Source organism: Triturus cristatus, chromosome 6 (genome assembly GCF_964204655.1).
Source record: "Triturus cristatus chromosome 6, aTriCri1.1, whole genome shotgun sequence".
Lineage (NCBI taxonomy): Eukaryota > Metazoa > Chordata > Amphibia > Caudata > Salamandridae > Triturus > Triturus cristatus.
Genome location: NC_140589.1, coordinates 1,090,677,063 through 1,090,699,047, shown reverse-complemented (window position 1 = coordinate 1,090,699,047; position 21,985 = coordinate 1,090,677,063). Strand labels below are relative to the sequence as shown.

Below are 21,985 nucleotides of genomic sequence, written 5' to 3'. Positions count from 1 at the left end.
GGAGAGAAAAAGAATTCAAGTTACCCCATTCAATCTCCAGGCATGAAGGTGCAGGCTCTGGAGGTGGGGGTGTAGAACTTGCCCCTCCATCTGAGAGAGGAGGTCTGCCCTGAGAGGGAGACGGAGCGGAGGGTGCAACGAGAGGTGAAGGTGGTCTGTATAGCACACCCTTCTTGGCCAATCCGGGGCGATCAATAAAACGTGGGCCTTCCTCAGAACCCGAGGAATCAAGGGTATGGGAGGAAACGCGTAAAGGAGTTGCAAGCCCCAACTCAACTGAAACGCGTCCCCCAACGCTCCCTGCCCCGGAAACTGGAGATTGCAGAATGACGGGCAGTGCGCGTTCTCGTGAGTGGCAAACAGGTCTACCCGAGGAGACCCCCACGTCCGGAAGATGTGTCTGACTACCTCTGGATGAAGCCTCCACTCGTGGTCAGCGGACAACTGCCGACAGACTGTCCGCATGCAGGTTCAGCACCCCGGCCAGATGATTTGCCATCAAGCAAATCCGATGGTCCTGAGCTCAGGACCAGAGTCGCAACGCCTCTCTGCAGAGACGGTACAACCCTACTCCTCCCTGCTTGTTGACATACCACATTGCAGCAGTGTTATCCGTCAGGACTTGAACTGACTGACCGCGAAGGGAAGGGAGAAAAGCCTTGAGCGCCAAACGTATCGCCCGCAATTCCAAAAGGTTGATGTGAAACAACCTTTCTTCTGGAGACCAAAAACCCTTGATCTCCAGATCCCCCAGATATGCTCCCCACCCTAGGATAGAGGCATCCGTTATCACTGTGGCCACCAATGGAGGAAGATGGAAAGGCTTTCCTTGAGGCAGATTGTCCTCCACACTCCACCAAGACAGATCCGCTGCCGCTTCTCTGGAGATCCTCTCAGACTCCCTGAGATCTCCGTTGTGCTGATACCACTGCCTGCAGAGACACCACTGGAGCGCCCTCATGTGCCAGCGTGGATGGTTGACCAACAGGATGCAGGAAGCGAACAGACCGAGCAGGCGAAGAACATTCAGAACTGGAACAACCGCTCCATTTTAAAACAAGGGAATCATTTCCTGTATGTCGAGAATCCTTTGAGGTGGAGGGAATGCCTGACCCACAGTGGTATCCAGTACCGCCCCTATCAACGGGTTGCGCTGTGAGGGCACCAGGTGAGACTTGGGTACATTTATTGAAAAACCCAATTTGTACAACAGCTGGGTTGTTACCTGCAGATGACGACACACCATCTCTGGAGACTCTGCTTTCAGAAGCCAGTCGTCCAGGTATGGGAAAACCGGAATCCCCAACCTTCTGAGATGGGCTGCCACCACTGCCATCACCTTGGTGAAGACTCGAGGTGCAGTAGTAAGACCAAACGGAAGAACCGCAAACTGATAATGTTGCGACTAAACCGTGAAACCGAGATACTTCCTGTGCGACTTCAGGATTGGGATGTGGAAATACGCATCCTGCAAGTCGATGGACACCATCCTCTTGCTGCAGCGCCTGACGAACCTGAGCTAGAGTGAGCATCTTGAACCTCTCCTGCTTGAGAAATAGATTCAAGATTCTGAGGTCCAGGATAGGACGTAGCCTGCCATCCTTCTTGGGAATCAGGAAATACTGAGAATAGCATCCCTGACCCCTTTCCTGCTCCGGAACAACCTCTATCGCACCTTTTTGTAACCGGGTAAGAACCTCCTTCTGAAGGAGAAGCAAATGATCCTCCGTGCAAAATCCTTGGCAAGGAGGGTAAGGAGGAGAGAATTCCCTGAAGGGAAGGGCATACCAATTTTCCACAAGATCTAGGACCCAAAGGTCCAAAGTTATTAACCTCCAGTCTTGAAGAAAATGGGTAAGCCGACCTCCCACAGGACCCACATGATCCAGGATGGCGGATCTAGGGCTGCTTTCCTGCATTACCGGGAAGGGGAGGGGAGGTAGAGGAGGAGGAGGAGGAAGAGGGATGTCGTCCAGCTCCACGAAGGTGACCTGTGCCTTTACCTCTGTAGGATTTATACAGAGGGTTTTGCTGCAGTTGTTGCTGTTGCTGATGCTGACGGGAACAAAAGGAAGCCTTTCCAAAACCAGGGTACCTTCTGTAACCATACACTCACGACTGAGACTGCAAACCCAGAGATTTTGCCGTGGCTTTACTGTCTTTAAATCTCTGCAAGGCCAAGTCAAATTTCTCCCCGAAGAGCTTAGAACCATCAAAAGGGAGGTCCAAAAGGGCAGCTTGTACATCAGGTGAGAATCCTGACGATCTTAACCAAGCATGCCTCCTAGTGGCAACAGACGAACCCATCACCCTTGCCACTGAATCTGCAGTGTCCAGACCCGACTGGATTACTTGTCGAGCAGCAGCCTGGGAGTCCATCAAAACCTCACTCAAGTTGTTCCGATCCTCTTCAGATAGCCTATATCTCCTAGAAACAGATCTAGAAACCGCAGGAGCACAAAGAGGATTACTCCATACTTACAATATCCGCTCCGTCAGAGCATCATTGAATGGTAAAAGCGGTTCCACCACAGCCGAAGGAGAATGAAGCACCTCTGTTAAAAGATTAGGCTTATATTCAGCCATAGGAAGATGTAGGTCCAGTAGCTCAGCTGCCTTCTTGATAACGACATGAGAAGGAGCTACATCCTTCGAAGGAGAAGCCTTCTGTAAAGCAAAGTCACCTTCCGAAGAGACAACCAAACCACTTGCTTCACACAAAAATTCCAATAAGTGCTCAGACTCATAAATTTCTCCTTCCTCTATGTCACCAGCCCGATATTGTTCCTCCTCAATAAGCCTTTGAGCTTCCCGTCTCGAACGCATCCTCGGCTGCGGTGTTGGCGGCGCCATCCGCGGCGTCGACGGATCCGGCAACCGTGTCGAAGTAGGCTCCGTGACAGGGATCCGCGTCGAACGAACCCTGGAAGAGGGGACGCCGGACGGAACCGGAGAGCGCTCAAGCGGCGTTGACACCCTCGGCGCCGGATACTGCCATTACGGCGCCATCGGCATATAAGGCATAAAGGGGGCCGGAGGATAATGCTGAGGCACGCCCAAATTAAATGCCTAAGGGCCCATGGTACCCGAAGGTGCTCCAGAGGGGCATGTGGCTCTGGTAAAAATACCATACATCGCATTTATGAAATGCGACAGATCCAATCCCAGCGCCGGGAACGAAAGAAACTGCGCCGGTTCGACTTCCTTACATGGAGTCTCCGGAGTCAGAGCCACTGGAGTAACAGGTGGAGCCGCAGGAGCAGCAGGAAACTCTTCCTCGACCGGATTTGAATCCCCATCTGAAGCCGGAGAATCAACCGGGCCGGAGACTGCACCGGAGAACCCAAGACAGGAGTCTGGTCTGGAGAAGCCTATGGAGACTCAGAAGGTGAAGAAGAAATAACATCCTTGGTACGACGTCGAGGAGCAGGAGAAGGCGACTTAGAAGCTCGAGACTTGGACGATCGAACATCGAGACCCATGTCTCTTCTTCTTCTTGTGCCTTCTCTTGGATCCATGCAAAGTCGACGACCTCGACTTCGATCTCTTACGACCTCTTTTTTCCTTTCTCACCTTGGACATGTAGAGTTTGGCCTCTCTCTCCTTCAGCGCCTTAGGGTTCATTTTTCTACAGGATGAACAACCTTCGACGTTGTGATCGCTAGAGAGGCACCAGAGAAGTCATCATGCGGGTCAGTAATAGACATGTGACATCCGCATTCCTTGCAGGGCTTGAAACCAGACTTCCTAGGAACAGACATAGTCGAAACAATAACAAATAAAGTCTCGAAATAAAGTAGCAGTTGAAAGACAGGAGAGTCCCAGAAAATCCGTTAGCTTGTAGCGCGGAAAAAAAGGTACTGACATCACTACGACGTGGTGGTCTCATGGCTCCAGTGACGTCATGCGGAGCTGCATGCAGAGCCATGACGCTGTGACGACCTTGTCGGCGCAGAGAGCTACAAAAAGTTTCCGGAATGCTGGCGCGGAGGGGATATAGGTGAGGAATCCACAGGCAGATGTATCCATCAGAAGAACAAGTTACTAACCTTCGGTAACGATGTATCTGTAAGAAACATTAGTTAGTTAGATTCCTCACCTTAGAATATCCCCAGGCGTCAGACTGGATCCGGAAGATTTTTCGTCAGCAATACCCCTTGCGCGTCGCTAGGCGTCGTCTGCGGCTCCGCGTCCGTCGTCGGCGTCGTGCGCCGGGATGACGTCGTCGGAGTACTTAGACGCCGCCCTCGCGCGCTGACGTCAGTTCTTGTACATAGCCTTCCGCGCCAGGAACGCAGAGCCATGCAAAGACCGGCACTGGTGCCAAAAATAAAATCTAGGGGCCTGAAAGGACAACCTTAACCCTAGATGTCAGTTCGCAGAACGGGGAGGATGGGAGGGTCGGTGAGGAATCTAACTAACTAATGTTTCTTACAGATACATCGTTACCGAAGGTTAGTAACTTGTTCATCTGAAAGAAACACGTTAGTTAGATTCCTCACCTTAGAATAGATACCCAAGCAATACCATCCCCGGTGGTGGGTCTGCGAACCAAGATCACACCAGAAAGTCCTGGAGGACAGAACGGCCAAAGAAGCCATCCCTCCGGACTTGGCTGTCAAGGCAATAATGCCTGGCAAACGTGTGTAGAGAAGCCCACGTCGCCGCCTGACAGATGTCCTGCAAAGGGACTCCCCGTCCCAAGGCAGTAGTAGCCGCCGTGGCCCGAGTAGAATGGGCGCGCAGCCCAACAGGAGGGTCCTTTTTAGCCAAGGAATAGCAGATTTTTATACACAAAACGACCCACCGAGAGATGGTTCGTTTGTGCACAGCTTTCCCCTTCTTAGCGCCCACGTACCCAACAAAAAGCTGGTCGTCCACCCGGAACTGTTTTGTGCGGTCCAGATAAAAGGAGAGCGCACGTTTTGGGTCCAGACGGTGGAGCCTCTCTTCCTCTTTGGAAGGATGCGGAGGCGGAAAGAAGGTGGGCAAGGTGACAGACTGCCCAAGGTGAAAAGGAGTCACCACTTTAGGAAGAAAGGAGGGACGAGGCCGAAGGACAACCTTGTCCGGATGAACAGATAGGAAAGGAGGCTTTGAAGATAAAGCCTGGAGCTCACTCACCCGTCTAGCCGAGGTGATGGCTACCAGAAAAGCAGTCTTTAGAGTTAGAAGACGAAGAGGGCAATTGTGAAGAGGCTCGAAGGGAGCGCACATCAGGAAGGTCAATACCAGATTCAAGTCCCACTGAGGCATTACAAAAGGGACAGGAGGGAACGTGTGTGTAATGCCTTTGAGAAAGCGTGTAACCACAGGGGACTTGAAAAGAGAAGGCTGATCAGGAAGCCGCAAGAAGGCGGAGATGGCAGCAAGATAACCCTTCAGGGTGCCCAGGGCAGAGCCCTGCCGGGCCAGAGAAAGAAGGAAGAGGAGAACCTCAGAAAGAGGGGCGGAAAGGGGATCCACAGCCTTTGCTGTGCACCATGCCACAAATTTGTTCCACCGGCAGGCGTATACCGACTTCGTGGAGGGACGCCTGGCTGCCAGAATGATATCACAGACTTCAGGAGGCAAGTCAAATGGCATCAACTGCCGCCGCTCAATCTCCACGCATGGAGGTGGAGGCTGGACAGGTTCGGGTGGAGGACCGTCCCCTGCTGCTGCGACAGAAGATCCTCCCGAAGGGGCAGACGTATCGGGGGATCGGTCAACAGACTGAGTAGCTCGGGATACCAGTATCTTCGTGCCCAATCTGGAGCCACCAAGATGACTTGGGCCCGGTCGCGCCTGATCTTCTTCAGCACTCTGGGCAGAAGTGGTATAGGCGGAAAGGCGTACAACAGACCGCAACTCCACTCGTGACGAAAAGCGTCGCCGAGCGAGTGCCGCCTTGGAAATTCCAACGCGCAGAACTGCTGACATTGCGCGTTCTCTTCGGTGGCGAAGAGATCTAACCAAGGCTCTCCCCACTGCTGAAAGAGGCCTTGCACCACTTCGGAGTTCAGACGCCATTCGTGATCCATCATGCACCGGCGGCTGAGTTCGTCTGCTCTGGCGTTCAGAGAGCCCGCCAGATGTTGAACCACCAGGGTGACGCCCTGGTGTTCCAGCCATGTCCAGAGGCGCAGAGCCTCCTGACAAAGGGTCCACGACCCCACCCCGCCCTGTTTGTTGCAGTACCACATGGCGGTGGTGTTGTCCGTGAACACCTGCACGACACTTCCCCTGACAGAGGGAAGGAAGGCTTTCAGTGCAAGCCGGATCGCTCTCAACTCCAACAGGTTGATGTGGAGACGAGACTCCGCCGGAGACCAGAGGCCTCTGATCTCCGCCTCTCCCATATGGCCACCCCAACCCAAGAGGGACGCATCCGTCACTACGACATGCTCCGGTTGGGGAAGGGAGAGGCTCTTGCCCTTGACCCACTCGCGGTCCGTGAGCCACCACTGCAGCTGCTGTGCAGTGCCCTCCGAGATCAGGACATGGTCGGACAGGTTGCCGTGATGCTGGGCCCACTGAAACTTCAGGTCCCACTGCAGAGCCCGCATGCGCCGCCTGGCGTGATGCACTAGTAGGATGCAGGAGGCCATCAGCCCCAGAAGCCGCAACACTAGCCTGACCGAAACCCGGGATAGAGGCCGAAAGATGGGAATCAGGGCCTGTATATCCCGGACCCGCTGTTCCGGTGGATGGACCCGGAACTGCGCCGAATCGAGAACCGCTCCGATGAAGAGGAGCTTCTGAGAGGGACTCAAGTGTGACTTCGGCACGTTGATGGAAAACCCCAGCAAATGCAGGAGATCCGCCGTAGTCTGGAGGTGGGAGACGACTGCCTGGGGCGAGCCCGCCTTCAACAACCAGTCGTCGAGATAGGGGAAGACTGGGACCCCTGATCTGCGCAGATGAGCTGCGACCACCGCCATCACTTTCGTGAACACCCGAGGGGCACTGGTGAGGCCGAAGGGGAGCACGGTAAACTGAAAGTGCTCTTGGCCCACCGTGAACCGCAGGTAACGCCGGTGGGCCGGCAGGACGGGGATATGGAAATATGCGTCCTGCAAGTCCAACGCTACCATCCAGTCTCCAGGGTCTAGGGCAGCTAAAACCTGAGCCAACGTTAGCATCTTGAACCTTTCCTTTCGGAGGAAGGCATTGACGTTCCGGAGGTCCAAGATAGGGCGCAGGCCCCCCTTGCCCTTCTTGGGAACCAGAAAGTAGTGGGAATAACAACCACGACCTACTTCTGGACTCGGAACGCGCTCGACGGCCCCCTTGGCCAGGAGAGCCGAAACTTCCTCGCGGAGAAGATCCAAATGATCCCCCGAGATACGGTGGTGTTGTGGTGGCATGGCTGGAGGGGTCGTCTCGAAGGGGAGGGAGTAGCCCCTTCGGACGATTTGCAGCACCCACCTGTCCGATGTGATGGACCGCCAGTGGAGCAGGTGATGGCGAACTCTGCCGCCCACTGGCGTGGTATGGGCCTGAAAGCTCGGACTAGGAAGGCTTTGAGGCGGATGCTGCCGGGGTGGATGTGGGCTGACCACGTCGGCCTCCATTTCCGCCACGGCGGAAGCCACGTCCGCGACCGCGCGCAGGTTGGTTCTGCGGCTGGTGGCTCTGCGGACGTGAGGAGGCGCCCCTTCCTTGGCCACGAAAGGGGCGAAAAGCGGAGGTGTGCGCCCGCGGAGCCGAGAGGCCCAAGGACTTGGCCGTAGCCCGGGAGTCCTTAAAGCGGTTCAGCGCACTGTCCGCCTTCTCACCAAACAGGCGAGTGCCATCAAAGGGCATGTCCATGAGGGTGTTCTGGACATCCCCGGAAAAGGACGTGGACCGCATCCAGGCGTGGCGGCGGAGCGCCACCGTGGTGGAAATCGCCCGACCTAGCGAGTCCGTGGTGTCAAGCCCACATCTTATGGCGTGCCGTGCTGCATCCCTCCCATCGGCCAGAGCCTGGGAAAGACGCGTCCGGACCTCCTCCGGACACAGGGGCAGCACGTCCTCCACCGTATCCCACAGAGAATGGGAATAACGGTCCAAGAGACAGGCGGTATTTAAAGACCGCAGGCCCAAACTAAGGGACGAGAACAGTTTCTTGCCAAACTGCTCGAGTCTCTTGGAATCCCGGTCCGGCGGAGCGGTCGGGAAGGAGGATTGGGAAGTAGAGGCCTGGATAACCAGACTCTCGGGGGTGGGGTGTTGGGACAGGAAGCTGGGGTCGCCCGGAGCAGGGCGGTGGCGCCTGGCAACGTTCCTATCCACAGGAGGAACTGTGGAGGGCTTGGACCAGGTGCCCTGCAGAACGTCAGTGAGGGCCTCGTTAAACGGCAGCAGAGGCTCAGTGGAGCTTGCTGAGGTTTGAAGCACCTCAGTGAGGATGTTGGTCCTCACAGCCACGGCAGGCAACTCGAGCCCAAGGGCCTCAGCCGCCTTGCGCAGCACCACAGAAAATGCTGCACCCTCCTCCGAAGCCACGGTCGGAGGAGAAGTGAATCCAGCGTCTGGCGAGGTGTCCAGCCCGCTGGCCTCCCCCAGCTCATCTGCCCAGTCCTGAGAAAGCTGTGACTGAACAGCCAGAGGGTCCTCGAACCCCTCCCAGTCGCCCCCTTCTTCCGATTCCTGATAAACAGGAGGAATGATCGGAACCGGACTGTAGAGATGGTAGGTCTCTAGCGGCGTCGGATGCGGCGTCGGCGGACGCCGTGCCGGCGTCGGGTCCGGATGAGGGCTAAACTGGGGCGTCGGCGTCACAGGCGTCGGCGTCGGCGGCGCCGGTGACGGCGTCGGTGGTTCAGGCGTCGGCGCCGGTGGAGGAGTGACAAGGTCAACCGGCGTCGACTGGGGCCCAGGCATGGGCCCCGCGGGGACCTGCGGCGTCGAGACCGGAGTCGTCGACGGCGCCGGGGCCGGAGCCGCCGGCACGCGAGGTCGCCCAGTCGAGCCCGCGGGGCCCGAAGGCGCGCCAGCGGGCGTCGACGGCGGGGCCAGGCTCCTCATGGCCGAGAGGAAGGCACTGATCTCCGCCGGCGCCGCGTCAGCCCCAGGGACCGGAAGGTATGGGGGCGGACGCGGCACCTGCGGCTCCGCCGGAGCCGCGGGGGTGGAACCACTGGGACCCTCGGCCGAGTCGCGCGACCGGCGAGGGGAGTCCGAAGAGCGATGTCGCCTCTTGGACTTCTTTGAGTGTTTGGACTTACCCGACGACTTGGAGCCAGACGAACGATGGTGGCGTCGGCTAGGGCTCCGCGAGCGATCCTTGGACCTCCTCCTGGACCGGGATCGCGCACGACGCGGAGCCGAGTGGCGAAGCTCGAGAAGCTTGCGGGACCGCTCCCGCCTAGCCTTCGAAGTCAGGGCCTGGCAGTCGTTGCACGACTCCGCGTCGTGGTCGAGGCCTAAGCAATAGAGGCACCGGCGGTGGTGATCGGTCACCGACATCAGTCGATGACAGTCTTCACAAGCCTTGAACCCAGGCATCCTACCGGCACCAGATGTCGACAGACAGGGATCAAAAATGATCAAAAAGAGTTAGTCAAAAAAGACTAAAAGGGGTAGCTCTCCCGGATCTGCGCTTACTGGCGCGGAAAAAAGAAGAACTGACGTCAGCGCGCGAGGGCGGCGTCTAAGTACTCCGACGACGTCATCCCGGCGCACGACGCCGACGACGGACGCGGAGCCGCAGACGACGCCTAGCGACGCGCAAGGGGTATTGCTGACGAAAAATCTTCCGGATCCAGTCTGACGCCTGGGGATATTCTAAGGTGAGGAATCTAACTAACGTGTTTCTTTCAGATACATCGTTACCGAAGGAAAGTAACTTTTCCATCTGATAAAAACATCTAGCCGCAGATTCCTTAACTTAGAATAGATATCAAAGCCATACCCTATACGAGGAGGGTCTGCGAAACAACCATCATGTGCCATTAGAACAAAGTTGTCAATGGCATAGGAAACACGGTGGGAACCGCAATGCCAGGGCATCTGACATTAGACCCAGGAACTCCAAAATGAACATGGACAAGGGACGGCAAAAGCACGACAAGCTGGCGAGGGATGGTGTGAGACCTCTCCCGTCCAGACACAGACAAAGGAAATGTGGAACTAGAAAGGTCAGTGCCCATGTAAGACAAAATGCAGCGACTCCATGAAAGAAGGAGCCCTACAACATGAGAACAGTAGAGCATACCGCCTGAACATACACCACATGGAATGCCAAAAAATGAAACCAGGGAACAGTCCGAAGACTGACCGGGGAAGTACAGGAGCCACACGAGAAGGCTTGTGTGCGTAATACAAAAAGCATAACAATGTGTACCCTGTAGGACGTGACAACAGAAGAGTTACCGTAGAGATGGCTCAGGAGCTAGGCACGCAGCCAAATGTATTAAAAAATGCCGCTGTGAGGGGATAACTGGCAGGACCAGGAACACATAGGGGAGTGTATCCCGAAAGGAGAGTGTGTGCAAGAAGTCCTAATACTAGGTCAAAAGAACCTAGAGCCTTGTGGCGTGTATAACCTACGATATATACAGTAAGGGTCATAAATTGCGCCATTTAAACATGAATTGAAGAAACGTTAAATAGGAGACAAGGCACAGACATAGGCCTGTTGCCCAAAAGCACACTTTGCCATAGAACGACCCCATTCACCAAGTAGGAGAATGTGGAGAATAGTCACTCCTTGAGAATAAAGAAATATGCAGAGGACAGGAACGAAGTAACCGGACCCTGCGTTCTGCAGGAAGCAAGGAACCGGAAACCTTGTCGGGGAAGCTTTGGAGGCAATAGAAAGACTCCGAGCATAACATGTATGCACGAAGAATGCAAGTATTCACAGAATACAGAAGATACCATTCCGGAACTGACCAGAGGGACATGCCCCCCAGGGGCACATGTCCACCTGTAGACAAGCAAGATGTGCTCAGCGAGGCTGCAAGAACACGCCCGGAAGGAATAGGTGTGACAAAACCCTGAAGCAAATATCATGGAACGGGCATCCCTATGACAAACGGGGATGTGTTACGGACCCACCATAGACAACCAATACGCCACCCCTGGAGAGAAATGAAGCCCATGGATCTCACCAGATTTGATATCCTACAATAATAGGAAGAATTAACTTGTGGCAAAAGTGCCTAGGGAAGGAAGAGTAGCAATATAATTGGCAACAAATACCCCACATAGGGTAAGGTACCACCCTACAAAAAGAAGGGTTCCTCTTGAGACACGCTCGTAGACAGAGGCTCAAACGAAAGGCAACACAGTCATACTACTGTACCAGAAGAAGGAAATAAAATGGCTGAACAGCCATGCAACTGAGAACCTCAGTAAGCCACAAGGGGCTACACAAAAGAACGTGACAGCACCGTCACGCATCCCAAAATCCACCAACAGGATTAAAACCTGGGAAGAGAATCAACCATAGACAGGAGTCGTCGCACTGCCGAGTCAGCATGGGTGTCAAAAAGAGTGATCCCATCATATGGCAGATCTCCAAGTCGCTCCTGAATATGTTGTGGGAAAACGCCATCACGCAACCATGCATGGCAGCGCAGGACAACCGACCTGGCCATAGCACGATCTACCGAGTCCGTGGTGTTCATGGCAGACTGAATTGAAAAATGCGCCATATCATGCCCATCACTGAAAAAGCGGACTAGATTGGCACGCGAGCTGTCCGACAAGGAAGGAAGTAGCTGCTCGACAGCATCCCAAAGGGCAAACGTAGCCCGAGCAAACACACACAAAGTGTTCAGGAACCGGAATGCGGAGCTGGCGGATGCAAACACATCACGGCCCCATGACTCCAACCACCGAGACTCCCGAGTGGGAGGGTACAACGGAACAGGAGTGATAGAGAGGGCTGCCTCAAGCACAAGTCCTCCAGCTCCAGGATGGAGGGTCAAACAGGTGGGGTCAGTGAGAGCAGGCCGATGGCGATATGCTACAGCACGATCCACGGGGTCCGCCGAAGAAGGCCTTGCCCACGTCCCAAGAAGGATGTCAAATAATGACTCCGCAAATGACAATAATGGCTCCACGTTCCCCGCGCCCTGCAGGAGAAGTTCCTGCAAAGGCTCTGAAGGCCTAGAGACAGAGGGTGGCTGCATGCGTAAAATGGCTGTAGCCCTGCAAACAGCCCTGACAAACATCCCACTAGCTTCCGTGGCACCACGAGGTGGGGACGGCAAGTTATCTGTAGGGGCGGACGCAAGCTAATCTGGCCGCTCAAAAGAAACTCAGCAAAATTAGTAGGCTAATGCCCCATCTGCGTGCGCTCCGGAGAGCGTTGAAATGACTCTGGGGGTGTTGAACCTGGGAGTACATCCTCCACCAATGAACGAGGAGATGGTAGCACTGAATGGCGCCGATGTGACGCCAAGCCGGCGTCATGGACCTCCGAAAAGGCCTTGACTCCGGGAGTCGAGCCGGCGTCGATGACATCGGAAAAGGCCTCGACCGTTGTAGTGGAGTTGTCCTCAGCTGCCGTAGTTGAGCTGGCACTGGTGGCCAGAGAGGCAGCAGCCATCAGAGTTGAGCAGGCGTCGGCGACCTCCGAAAAGGTGTCGACCGCTCGGAGTCGGACCGGCACCGACTCTACATCACCCGAGGTGGAAACCTGCTGGGAGAGAACTGAGCCGAAGCGGCTATGTGCACCGCGCCGCAGCCACCTCCAGCGATGTCGCAGGGAGCCCCGGAAGGATATGAGCCGGCGCCAAGGAAGGGCTAGACACCATGGGATGCCCCTCCGGGCCGTGTCCCGATGTTGCGGCTACTCTGGAGTCAGAGTCAGTGCGCTAGGTCAGAGCCGAGGGCGAACCCTCCGTCGGAGTTCTGACCTGAGACCCTACCCTGCATGTGGGGCTGGAAGGCGCACCAGGGAGGGGGGGGGGTAATGCAGGAAAGGACTGCAAAGCCCTGCAGTAGTCCTCCATCTGAGGACGAGTCGCCCCGGCACCCGGAAATGGGGGGTATGCGGGGTCTGACTGCTGGGGGCCAGAATGCGCCAAAGACCGTGAGCTATAGGCCCCAACATGATGGCCTGAAGCCGACGACTTATGCGACTTCAGTTTGTGCTTACCAGAGGGAGGCGAAGGATGGCAACGTTCCCGGGACCTAACAGGAGCATCGTCGTTTGATCGCCGGCGCTGTGTTGACGATTCCGCCGGAGAAGGAGACTGGTGTCGTGAGGGGCCAGTTCGGGACATCCGCGCAGACAACAGCTTCATGCGGTGTTCCCGCAGGGCTTTGGGCCGCAGCTGTTGGCAAGCGTCGCACTCCACGGAGTCGTGGTGCTCGCCCAAGCACCATATACAAATTTCGTGTGGGTCCGTCGCCAACATCTGGCGCAAGCAGGACTAGCACGGTTTGAAGCTCGCAGGCATCTAACACACTGTTCCTTGATGCAAAAAAAAGGGGCGTCAAGAAGGCCTGAAAATATAAAAACAGGCCAGAGGTATTACTCTCCTGGATCCATGTTAGGACGCGGAAAAGAAGAAAACTGACGTCAGCACGCCGTGGGCGGCTTACATAGCTCCACTGACGTGGGCGACGTCAGGACGGAGCCCAGCAGGATTTTTCGGATCCAGTCTGAGGCCTGGGGATATTCTAAGTTAAGGAATCTGCGGCTAGATGTCTCTATCAGATATGGTATTACCCCTTGACATAACCCGGAGGAGCACCAGGTACAGCACAGCATATGAAGGCCAAGCTCTTACTGCTTCCTTTTAACAGGAAGTACTTTTTCCTGGCATCTTGAACTGACAGGGGAAAGTCCAGAAAAAAGGAGAACTGCATTCCTTCGTGCTCGAGTTCCTTAGGTTCATGGATGAGTCGCAATAGCTGGTCCCCGTCCCTATAATTAGAATTTGTCGTAATTATAGGTGTAGGGGGCGCACCAGGTACATAACATAACATGTGTATTTGTAAAGCGCACGTTCACCCGTCGGTATCTTGGCGCTGAATAACAGATGTTTATTGTTACCCACTTCAATGGTACTCATTTTATCGACCTCGGATGGATGAAAGGCTGAGTGGACCCGCCAGGATTTGAACCTGTGACCATAAGGTTGAACACAGGCCCCTGCAGTGGATGCATTAGTTTACCGAGCCACCAGACCCGCTACAGGTTTGGGAGCCAGAGAGCGATGACTTAGAAAATCTCTCAGCACCAAATAAAGCCAGCAGCATTTTCTCATGATAGTCCTCAATGTGCCACCTGACAGTGGATTCTGGTATGCCAATAATGCACACGTTGCTTCTTCAAGACCTGGCTTCTAGATTTTCATTTTTAAGTTAGTGTTGTATCTCCTCATGCATCGTCTGCACCTCCTTATCCTGTTTTGTGTGATGATACTCATCATTAGGTATGTGCTGCTCAGCAGTTGACAGTCTTGCATGTTGCTTGTCAGGGCGCACCTTCATATCATCCATTCTTTGGGTTATAGAGGTCAATAGTGGAGCGTTTTGAACACTTTTCTAGCAACAGGGCTTTAATGTTTTCTGAGGGTGGGTGACGAGGGCACTATTTCTTTCCATTTGTGCCTCCAGCTCCGGAGTATGAGGAGCCTTCCCCAGTTTGTTTTGCGCTCATCTACAATCAAACGTTAGCCGCAATTGTTTGGCATCTGCTTTGCGAATAATTGGAGTACCATGGGATCTAAATCTAAGATAGAGGAGAGTATGTGGCACCACTCACCCACTGTGGTAGGAACGATCCAGGAGAGGCACTGAATATACCGCAGAAAAAGCAAGCGGCCTCGCAATGCACGTTCGCGTGAAGGCACATCCAAAGGGGCAATTCAATGGAAAAACGGTGGTCATTGTGTGCAAAGGGGCACAGTCAGCTGTGGCCGGTTATATGCATTTAATGAGGGAGGCACCAGTCATTTTAGGACATACTAGCAGAAGAGCCAGGGGGACACCTACAGTAGATCAGCTTCATGCAGCAGATTCAATCCAACGTTTGCGCTGCAGTAGCCCTTCATATATTTTTCCTGCAGCAATTGAAATGTTGACAGCAGGCCTAGGAGGGCCAGGACACGACCATGGACCAAGCACCTGCTTTCCAAGGCTGATACAGGTACACCTTCAGGCGGCCCGCAGTCTCCGCAAGGCTACTCTCTGCTCAGGAACAAAAGGCAGCCCAGTGTGGTGCACAGTGTGGGATGCCTTCCTCGTGTGCGGCTCGCACCGGAGCCAATTCCCTCCCGCTGATTTAGAGATGGTATTCAGAGTGGTGCGCGATCGCAGTTTACAGTATTGGGACATGAATTCAAGATATTTTAATCAGGATATTAGCTACAACTGCCAGAGCCTTCTTAGAATGTGGCGATTTTCTTCAAATTTTCTTCAAATTGGTGATTTTCTTCGAAATTAGAGCCACGTCGTGAGACTGTTTTGTTACAGGATTGTGTGTCTGGGTGGATAATATCCACCTGTGTGTTCACCTAGGAATTCATCGGGTGCGCATTGCTTGTTTTGTTGTCACCGGCCATCACACCGTTGCGCCAAAGTTGCTATTGGGACTGGAAAGGAACCGCCATTGATATGATTACGGATTAATTTTGATCACTCTAATATATGAAGTGACTCAGAAACACCAGCTATTGTTGAGTTTTTGGTTACTTGAAATCGGACAATTTGTTTTCATTCAGTTTTTCGGTTGTATTCAAGGGAAATATTATTGCCCTGAAGAAGTTCTAGTAGACTGGGACGAAACGCGTTGGCTGATGGCTTTTTTTGAAAATAAAAGAAATTATATAACAGCTGTTGGGACAATTGACATCTCTCGTATCAATTGGTTTGATTGGACTTATATGGATTATCAAGTTTTTTTGCATATATGTCAAGAAAGGTGATGCGGTTCTGTTTGCTGAGGAACTTAGGGTCGCCTGGAGCTGGATGAAGGTCGTGTGCAATCGTCCTATTCACAGGAGCCCCTGTGCTAGGCTTGGACCACGTGCCTAGAAGGATGTCTGTAAATGCTTCATTAAAGGGCAAAAGGGGTTCGGAAGTGGAAGTCCCAGGTTGAAGCACCTCGGTCAGGAGATTAGTCCTGACCTGCACTGAGGGCAGCTCCAGTCAAAGGACCTCAACTGCTCTTTTCAACCACCATGGCATAGGATGGCTCCTCCTCTGTAGCCACTGTTGGCGGAGAGAGTATGCCAGTATCTGGAGAGGTGTCCAGTCCACTGGCCTCTCCTAGTTCCTGATACCAGTCCAACTTCTCCTCAGAGACATCCTGGTGTTCCAGAGGGTCTACAGACCCCTCCCATTCCTCTCCTGAGCCTAGTACATCCTTAAAGTGCTCAGGTGACAACAGAGAACCTCTGGTTTCAATCGGCCCCGGAATCGGCGTCGAGCGACGTCGTTCCGGCGTTTTGTCACAGGGGATGAGGTTGGGGCTGGCGCCGCCGATGTTGGGATGGTGCCGCCAATGGACACTAGCGCCGCCACAGGCACCGACTTCGGGCCCGACACCGGGGAAGGTCGCGATTGCACAACCGGCGTCGACCCGGATCGGATCCTTCAGGCTTCATCGGTGGCGTGGCCAGAGCCGATGGCGTTGAACCCGATGTGGCCCCTTCCGACTCCACAGGGCCTGAAGGCTCACCAGCAGGGTCGTTCGCTCAAATATGCAGTAATGGCCTTGCAAAATTCTTTTATGTGAGAGGGAGTCGCTCTGGCTCCCGGAAAGAGCCTACAGCGTTGGTGCTCCTTACCTCTCTCGATGACGGACGCCAGCCGAGGTGAAGTCACCTTGGACCTTCTCTTCTTCTTATGCCTCTTCCCCGAGTGTCCCGAGGACCTCGAGTGGGATGAAGAGGACTTATGGCTTCGGGAGCAGTCCCGCAACCTCCTCTTCTTCGAACAGAACCAAGACCTCCATGGAGTCTTGCTGGTCGGTGTCAACTGCCAGGCCACGGGGAGCTTAATCGCTCGCTCCCTCAAGGCCTTTGGAGCCAAAGCCCGGCAGTGCGAGCACAACTTCAAATTGTGGTCGCTCTCAAGACACCAGAGATAGACGAGGTGGGGAATTGATAGCCGACATCATGCAGTGGCAAGCACCGCACGGCTTGAAACTTGTCTTCCTCGAAGACATCCCTTGCACACAAAGTGGAAAACATTCTCTGAATTCGACAAAAATCGAGATAAAACCTGCCAGAAAAGTGGCAGAGGGGTAGCTCTTCCAATATCAACGCTTTTGCTGGCGTGTAAAAGAAAAGAACTGACGTCCGAGCGTCTGGGTGACGCCTATATAGGCACCACAGTGTCATAACCAATGCTACCAATGCCGACAACGTCACACGGAGCTGAATGGAGCCACCTGACTCTGCGTGCAAGGGTTATTGCTCAGCAAAGGTTTCCGGATCCAGCCTGATGCCTGGGGAATTCAAAGGTAAGGAATCTGCAGCTAGAAGTCTCTATCAGATTATAACAATTTTTGAATTAAAAATTTAAATCCATTTTATTCCCACTAATAGAAGTTAAAGCTTTGCTCAATTCATTTTTAAACAGCATAGTCTTTATCAGCAGACTTAAAATAAACAGAATACATTTCAACTAGCATATATACTTTAAATTATTAGCATTTTTTTTAAAAATGTCAAGGCTCACCTTTTCCTCAGTCCATTTAAAGCTGCTAAGGTATTACATAGTACATATAACAAACCATTCTCAAGGAGCATGTCCGCCACCTTTGAACAGGAATTAAAAATTTGCAGAAGAAAGTCAAATAAACTGTGTAGCAATGTGCTATCATACAACGAATTCTCTATGAATCCCAAAATTGGCGTGATGCACCACTTCCTAAAAAGGCTGGCATTTTTCAGTTCTTCTACATCAACTCTGTTGGAAAAAATAAGCAAATGCACATATATATGTTATACTTTAGGTAAGTGAAATAAGACACAGGAAGTAAAGACTTGAACATTCATAAAACTTTAAACATTTACACACACTAAAAAAGATGCATCTGATCTGACAACATAAAAAAAGCTTATTATCGGCCTCATTTTTTTAAAGAGCACTTTCACTTTTCCATGCATTTAGCTGATTGCACACGTTTGCCTTGCAGAAAGAATGTCTCTCTCTTGCAGAAGCACAAGTTACTACGTGTGTAACGATATATCTGTAAGAGACATTAGTTAGTGATAGATTCCTTACCTTAGAATAATCCCCAGGCGTCAAGACTGAATCCGGAAAGTCTTCTCGCCAGCAGCACTCCCGCACGTCAGCAGGCAGCGTCGCGCGGCTCCGCAGCCGGCGTCGTATGCGCCGAGATGACGTCACGGAGACCACTCAGGCGCCACCCATGCGCGCCGTCAGTTCTGTACACGACTTTCCGTGCCAGGAACGCAGAGCCATGCAAGAAACTGACCACTGGTGCCATGAAACTAAGGCCCTGAAAGGGGATAACCTTAACCCTAGAAATCTGTTAGCAGAACGGGGAGGATGGGTGGGGCGGTAAGGAATCTATCACTAACTAATGTATCGTTACACAAGTAGTAACTTGTGCATCTGAAAGAGACACGTTAGTGATAGATTCCTTACCTTAGAATAGATACCCCAGCAATACCAACCCCGGTGGAGGGTCTGCAAACAAAGATCACACCAGAAAGTCACAGAGAACAGAACGGCCAAAGAAGCCGTCCCTCCAGACTTGACTGTCAAGGCAGTAATGCTTGGTAAACGTGTGCAGGAGGCCCACGTGGCTGCCTGACAAATGTCCTGCAAGGGAATTCCGCGTCCCAAGGCAGTAGTGGCTGCCGTTGCCCTGGTAGAATGGGCACGAAGCCCCACCGGAGGCTCCTTCTTAGCCAACGAGTAACATGCTTTGATGCACAGAATGACCCACCGAGAGATGGTTCGTTTGTGTACGGCCCGACATTCTTTGGCGCCCACGTAGCCAACAAAGAGCTGGTCATCCACCCAGAACTGTTGTATTTGCTTGAGATAGAACGAGAGCGCAGGTTTTGGGTACAAACGGTTGGGCCTCTCTTTCTCTTGTGAAGGATGCGGAGGATGAAAGAAGGTAGGCAAAGTGATGGTCTGCCCGAAGTGGAAGGGCATGTCAACATTTGGCAAAATAGAAGAACGGGTGTAGGAGAGTAGGGTCTGCTTTCTATGTTCACCCCCACTTTTTGCTTTTGCTTTACTGGTTTTCGACTTGGATGTGGCTGTGGGCCTGCTAATCAGACCCACAGCCCTGCTGTTCTCTCTCTAAATTAATACTATGTACTTTAGGTGCATAACCCCATTGGATAGGATCACCTTATTGGCCCCTGTACAGTGTACCTTAGGTACCCAGGGCATAGGTGTACCCTAGGCCTACCAGGGGCTGCAGCATGTATTATGCCACCCCTGGCCTGGCCTTCCATTATGACACAACTGGCTGATCACTGAGCTGGGGCAAGGTCGTGTAATCACTCCTTGCTTAGGTGTAGTATTCCTATACCTAACTTACATATAGACACATGTGTACCTATCAGCCACTCCTATGGCAGGCCTTAACAATCCTGGAGGCAGAGTGCTTGGTAACATGTGAGATGGTGCTCTAGCATGAGCTGAGCCTGTCTGCAGCTTTCGGAACCATGTCCTTATAGCTGTTCTATGATATAGCCTACCATATACTCTTAAAGTGCCTTATAATCTTAAACGGTTGTGGTAACTATGGTTTGGCTTTATCAAAACATGTCGTGTAAGGTGTCTAACACTTAGGAATAATACCCCCATCCCATTTCTGGGGATGAGGATATTATCCCTCCCTTCTAGAGGGAGAAGACATGTTGAAACCTACTTACCCGGTTAAAGTTAACCAGAGCCCCAGCATCACAAAATGGATGCTGCTGCCACGACACAAGTCTGACCTCCTGCTGCTGGGAGTGATCCCGGCACGGGAGGCTTGGACAATAGGTTTCCTGCCTTGAGAGGGGCGAGCACCACCCCAGACAGGCCTTAGTGTATTGGGGCAGGGAGGGATGAAAGAAACGAGACACTGCCTGGGGCACACAAGGTGTCCCATGCATAGTCCAGTTCAAACCGGTGCTGGGGCACTCCAGCCCCAGTCCTGGCACGAAACTGGACAACGGGAAGGGGGTGTACCCACCCCCCTCCCAGGTCCCACCCATAAGGTGTGACCTAGCAGGCAACCCAGCCCCCCAGATTAGTATAAGTGTGGTAGCTGGGCCCCAGGAGATTAGATTATCCTGAACCTGCAACTTGAACAGAAACTCTGGACCTTCGACATTCGACGAAAGAAGAAGACTGAAGAATCCCCCTTGTGGCCAAGGAGTGGTCACCCTGTGCAAACAGGCACCATCAAGAGACTTACCCTTTGCTTTGCTGAAGTTCTACGAGGGACCGACTGCAGAGCCCGACCAGAGCCTTGACTTCCAGACTTCTCCGACCCTGATCCACATCCACAGCCGAGCTGAGATCCGTGGAGGCGGCGAGAGACGTGGGACCGGCTACCTGGGAAAAGTGGCGAGTATCTTCCAGCGCAGCTTCTGAGGCACCCTCGAAGTTGTGCACCGGGGATTGAGAAGCCCCAACCCCAAGCACCATCTGCACCGAAGATCAGCCCCCCACACTCCACGAGTCCTGCGTGGGGCCCTTCTGCATTTTCCTGCTTGCCGCATCTGTCCGGTTACTTGCCTGTTGGCTAGTAACCTCTGTGACGACACACCTTTAACTTTCCACTGCTGGTTTGGCTCCTCCAGACTGGCCCCTGCTCCTCTGCAAAAGAGAAGCACCCCAGACCTTCCTGGTCTGCACCAGAAGCAAGTCCTCCATTCTTCGTGGGTTCCGCTTGCCAAGGCTTGGTGAGTCCTAGTTCGACTTCGACGCCGCCGACAGCAAGAGCCTTCGTGGGACAGCTCGCCTCCTGGTCCTGGTCGTCCTCGACGCCTCCTGGTACCCGTGGCTGCTGCGACAAGCTTCACCTCTTCACCTGCAATCTCCCGACATCGCCTGGTTCCTTCCTGGTTCCACGTGGTCACTGGCTAGTGACCTAGACTCTGTCCCTTCTGCTTGCAGGTATCCTTCCTTCTTGATCCCAGCCTTGGGATCCACCGGACACTCTTCACTGACTGCCCGTCAGCATCTTTCCTTCAGGCATCCATAGGAGTCGACGACGAAACCCGACGCAACTTCACACCTATGCACCCGCAGCCCGTGGGCTAGGTAACTTGGGTACTCCGGTGCTCATCAGGGTATTGACTATCCTAGTGTCTAGTTCTCAATTCTCGACTTCCTAGTTACTCCAGAAGTGTCCTAAATCTTAATAATTCTAAACGTACTATTTCTATTGATTATACGCATTACGCTTAGGTGTTTCCACTCTGCACCTGAATCCCGTGGGCCTCCCACTTCCTAACCTTTGGTAGTGTAGTGTAGCCCCAGCGATTCCCTAGGCCTAGGCCTATCCTATTTCCGTGGCAATGGTCCTTATACCACTTACTTAGTATATGGTTTGCGTGGCCCCTAGGGCCTAACTGTATTACTTACCTGTGTGACTTAATGTATGCTTGAATAAGACTGTGTTGTACTTACCTCGAATATCATAAAGAGTGCTGAGGGTTTGACTAGAATAAATACACTTTATTTTATATATATATCTGTTGTGGTGTCCTTTCATTTGGTATTCAAGGGGTTACAAATGGTATAACAGCTGGCTTCACATGCCATTCAGAGTTTAGCCTAAGACTGCTCTTGTCCATGCTACCACTAGGATAGCTGGTCTATAAGGTTGAGTTTACAACCAATCACCATAAGGGTTGTTTGGACTGATATAAGGTGTACACTAGAACTAGTGACATCATACATCAGGCCAACTTCTCACAACGGGTCCTTAAAACCTCCTTGTCCGGATGAATAGAAAGGAAAGGAGGTTTGGCAGAAAGAGCCTGGGGCTCACTCACTCTTCTGGCAGAGGTGATAGCTACCAGTAAGGCCGTCTTGAGATTGAGAAGACGCAAAGGACAGG

At 53.1% G+C, this 21,985-nt stretch overlaps 1 protein-coding gene across 3 annotated transcripts in view; it reads right to left on the bottom strand.

The window, feature by feature from the left end:
• Positions 1-21,985, bottom strand: part of LYST (lysosomal trafficking regulator) — a 3,752,809-nt gene that overhangs the window by 1,811,513 nt on the left and 1,919,311 nt on the right. For all 3 annotated transcript variants that reach the window (XM_085611970.1, XM_085611971.1, XM_085611972.1), the window contains one exon: positions 17,617-17,847. In XM_085611970.1, coding sequence (XP_085468096.1) covers positions 17,617-17,847 — 231 coding nt within the window. The remainder of the gene's footprint in view (positions 1-17,616; positions 17,848-21,985) is intronic.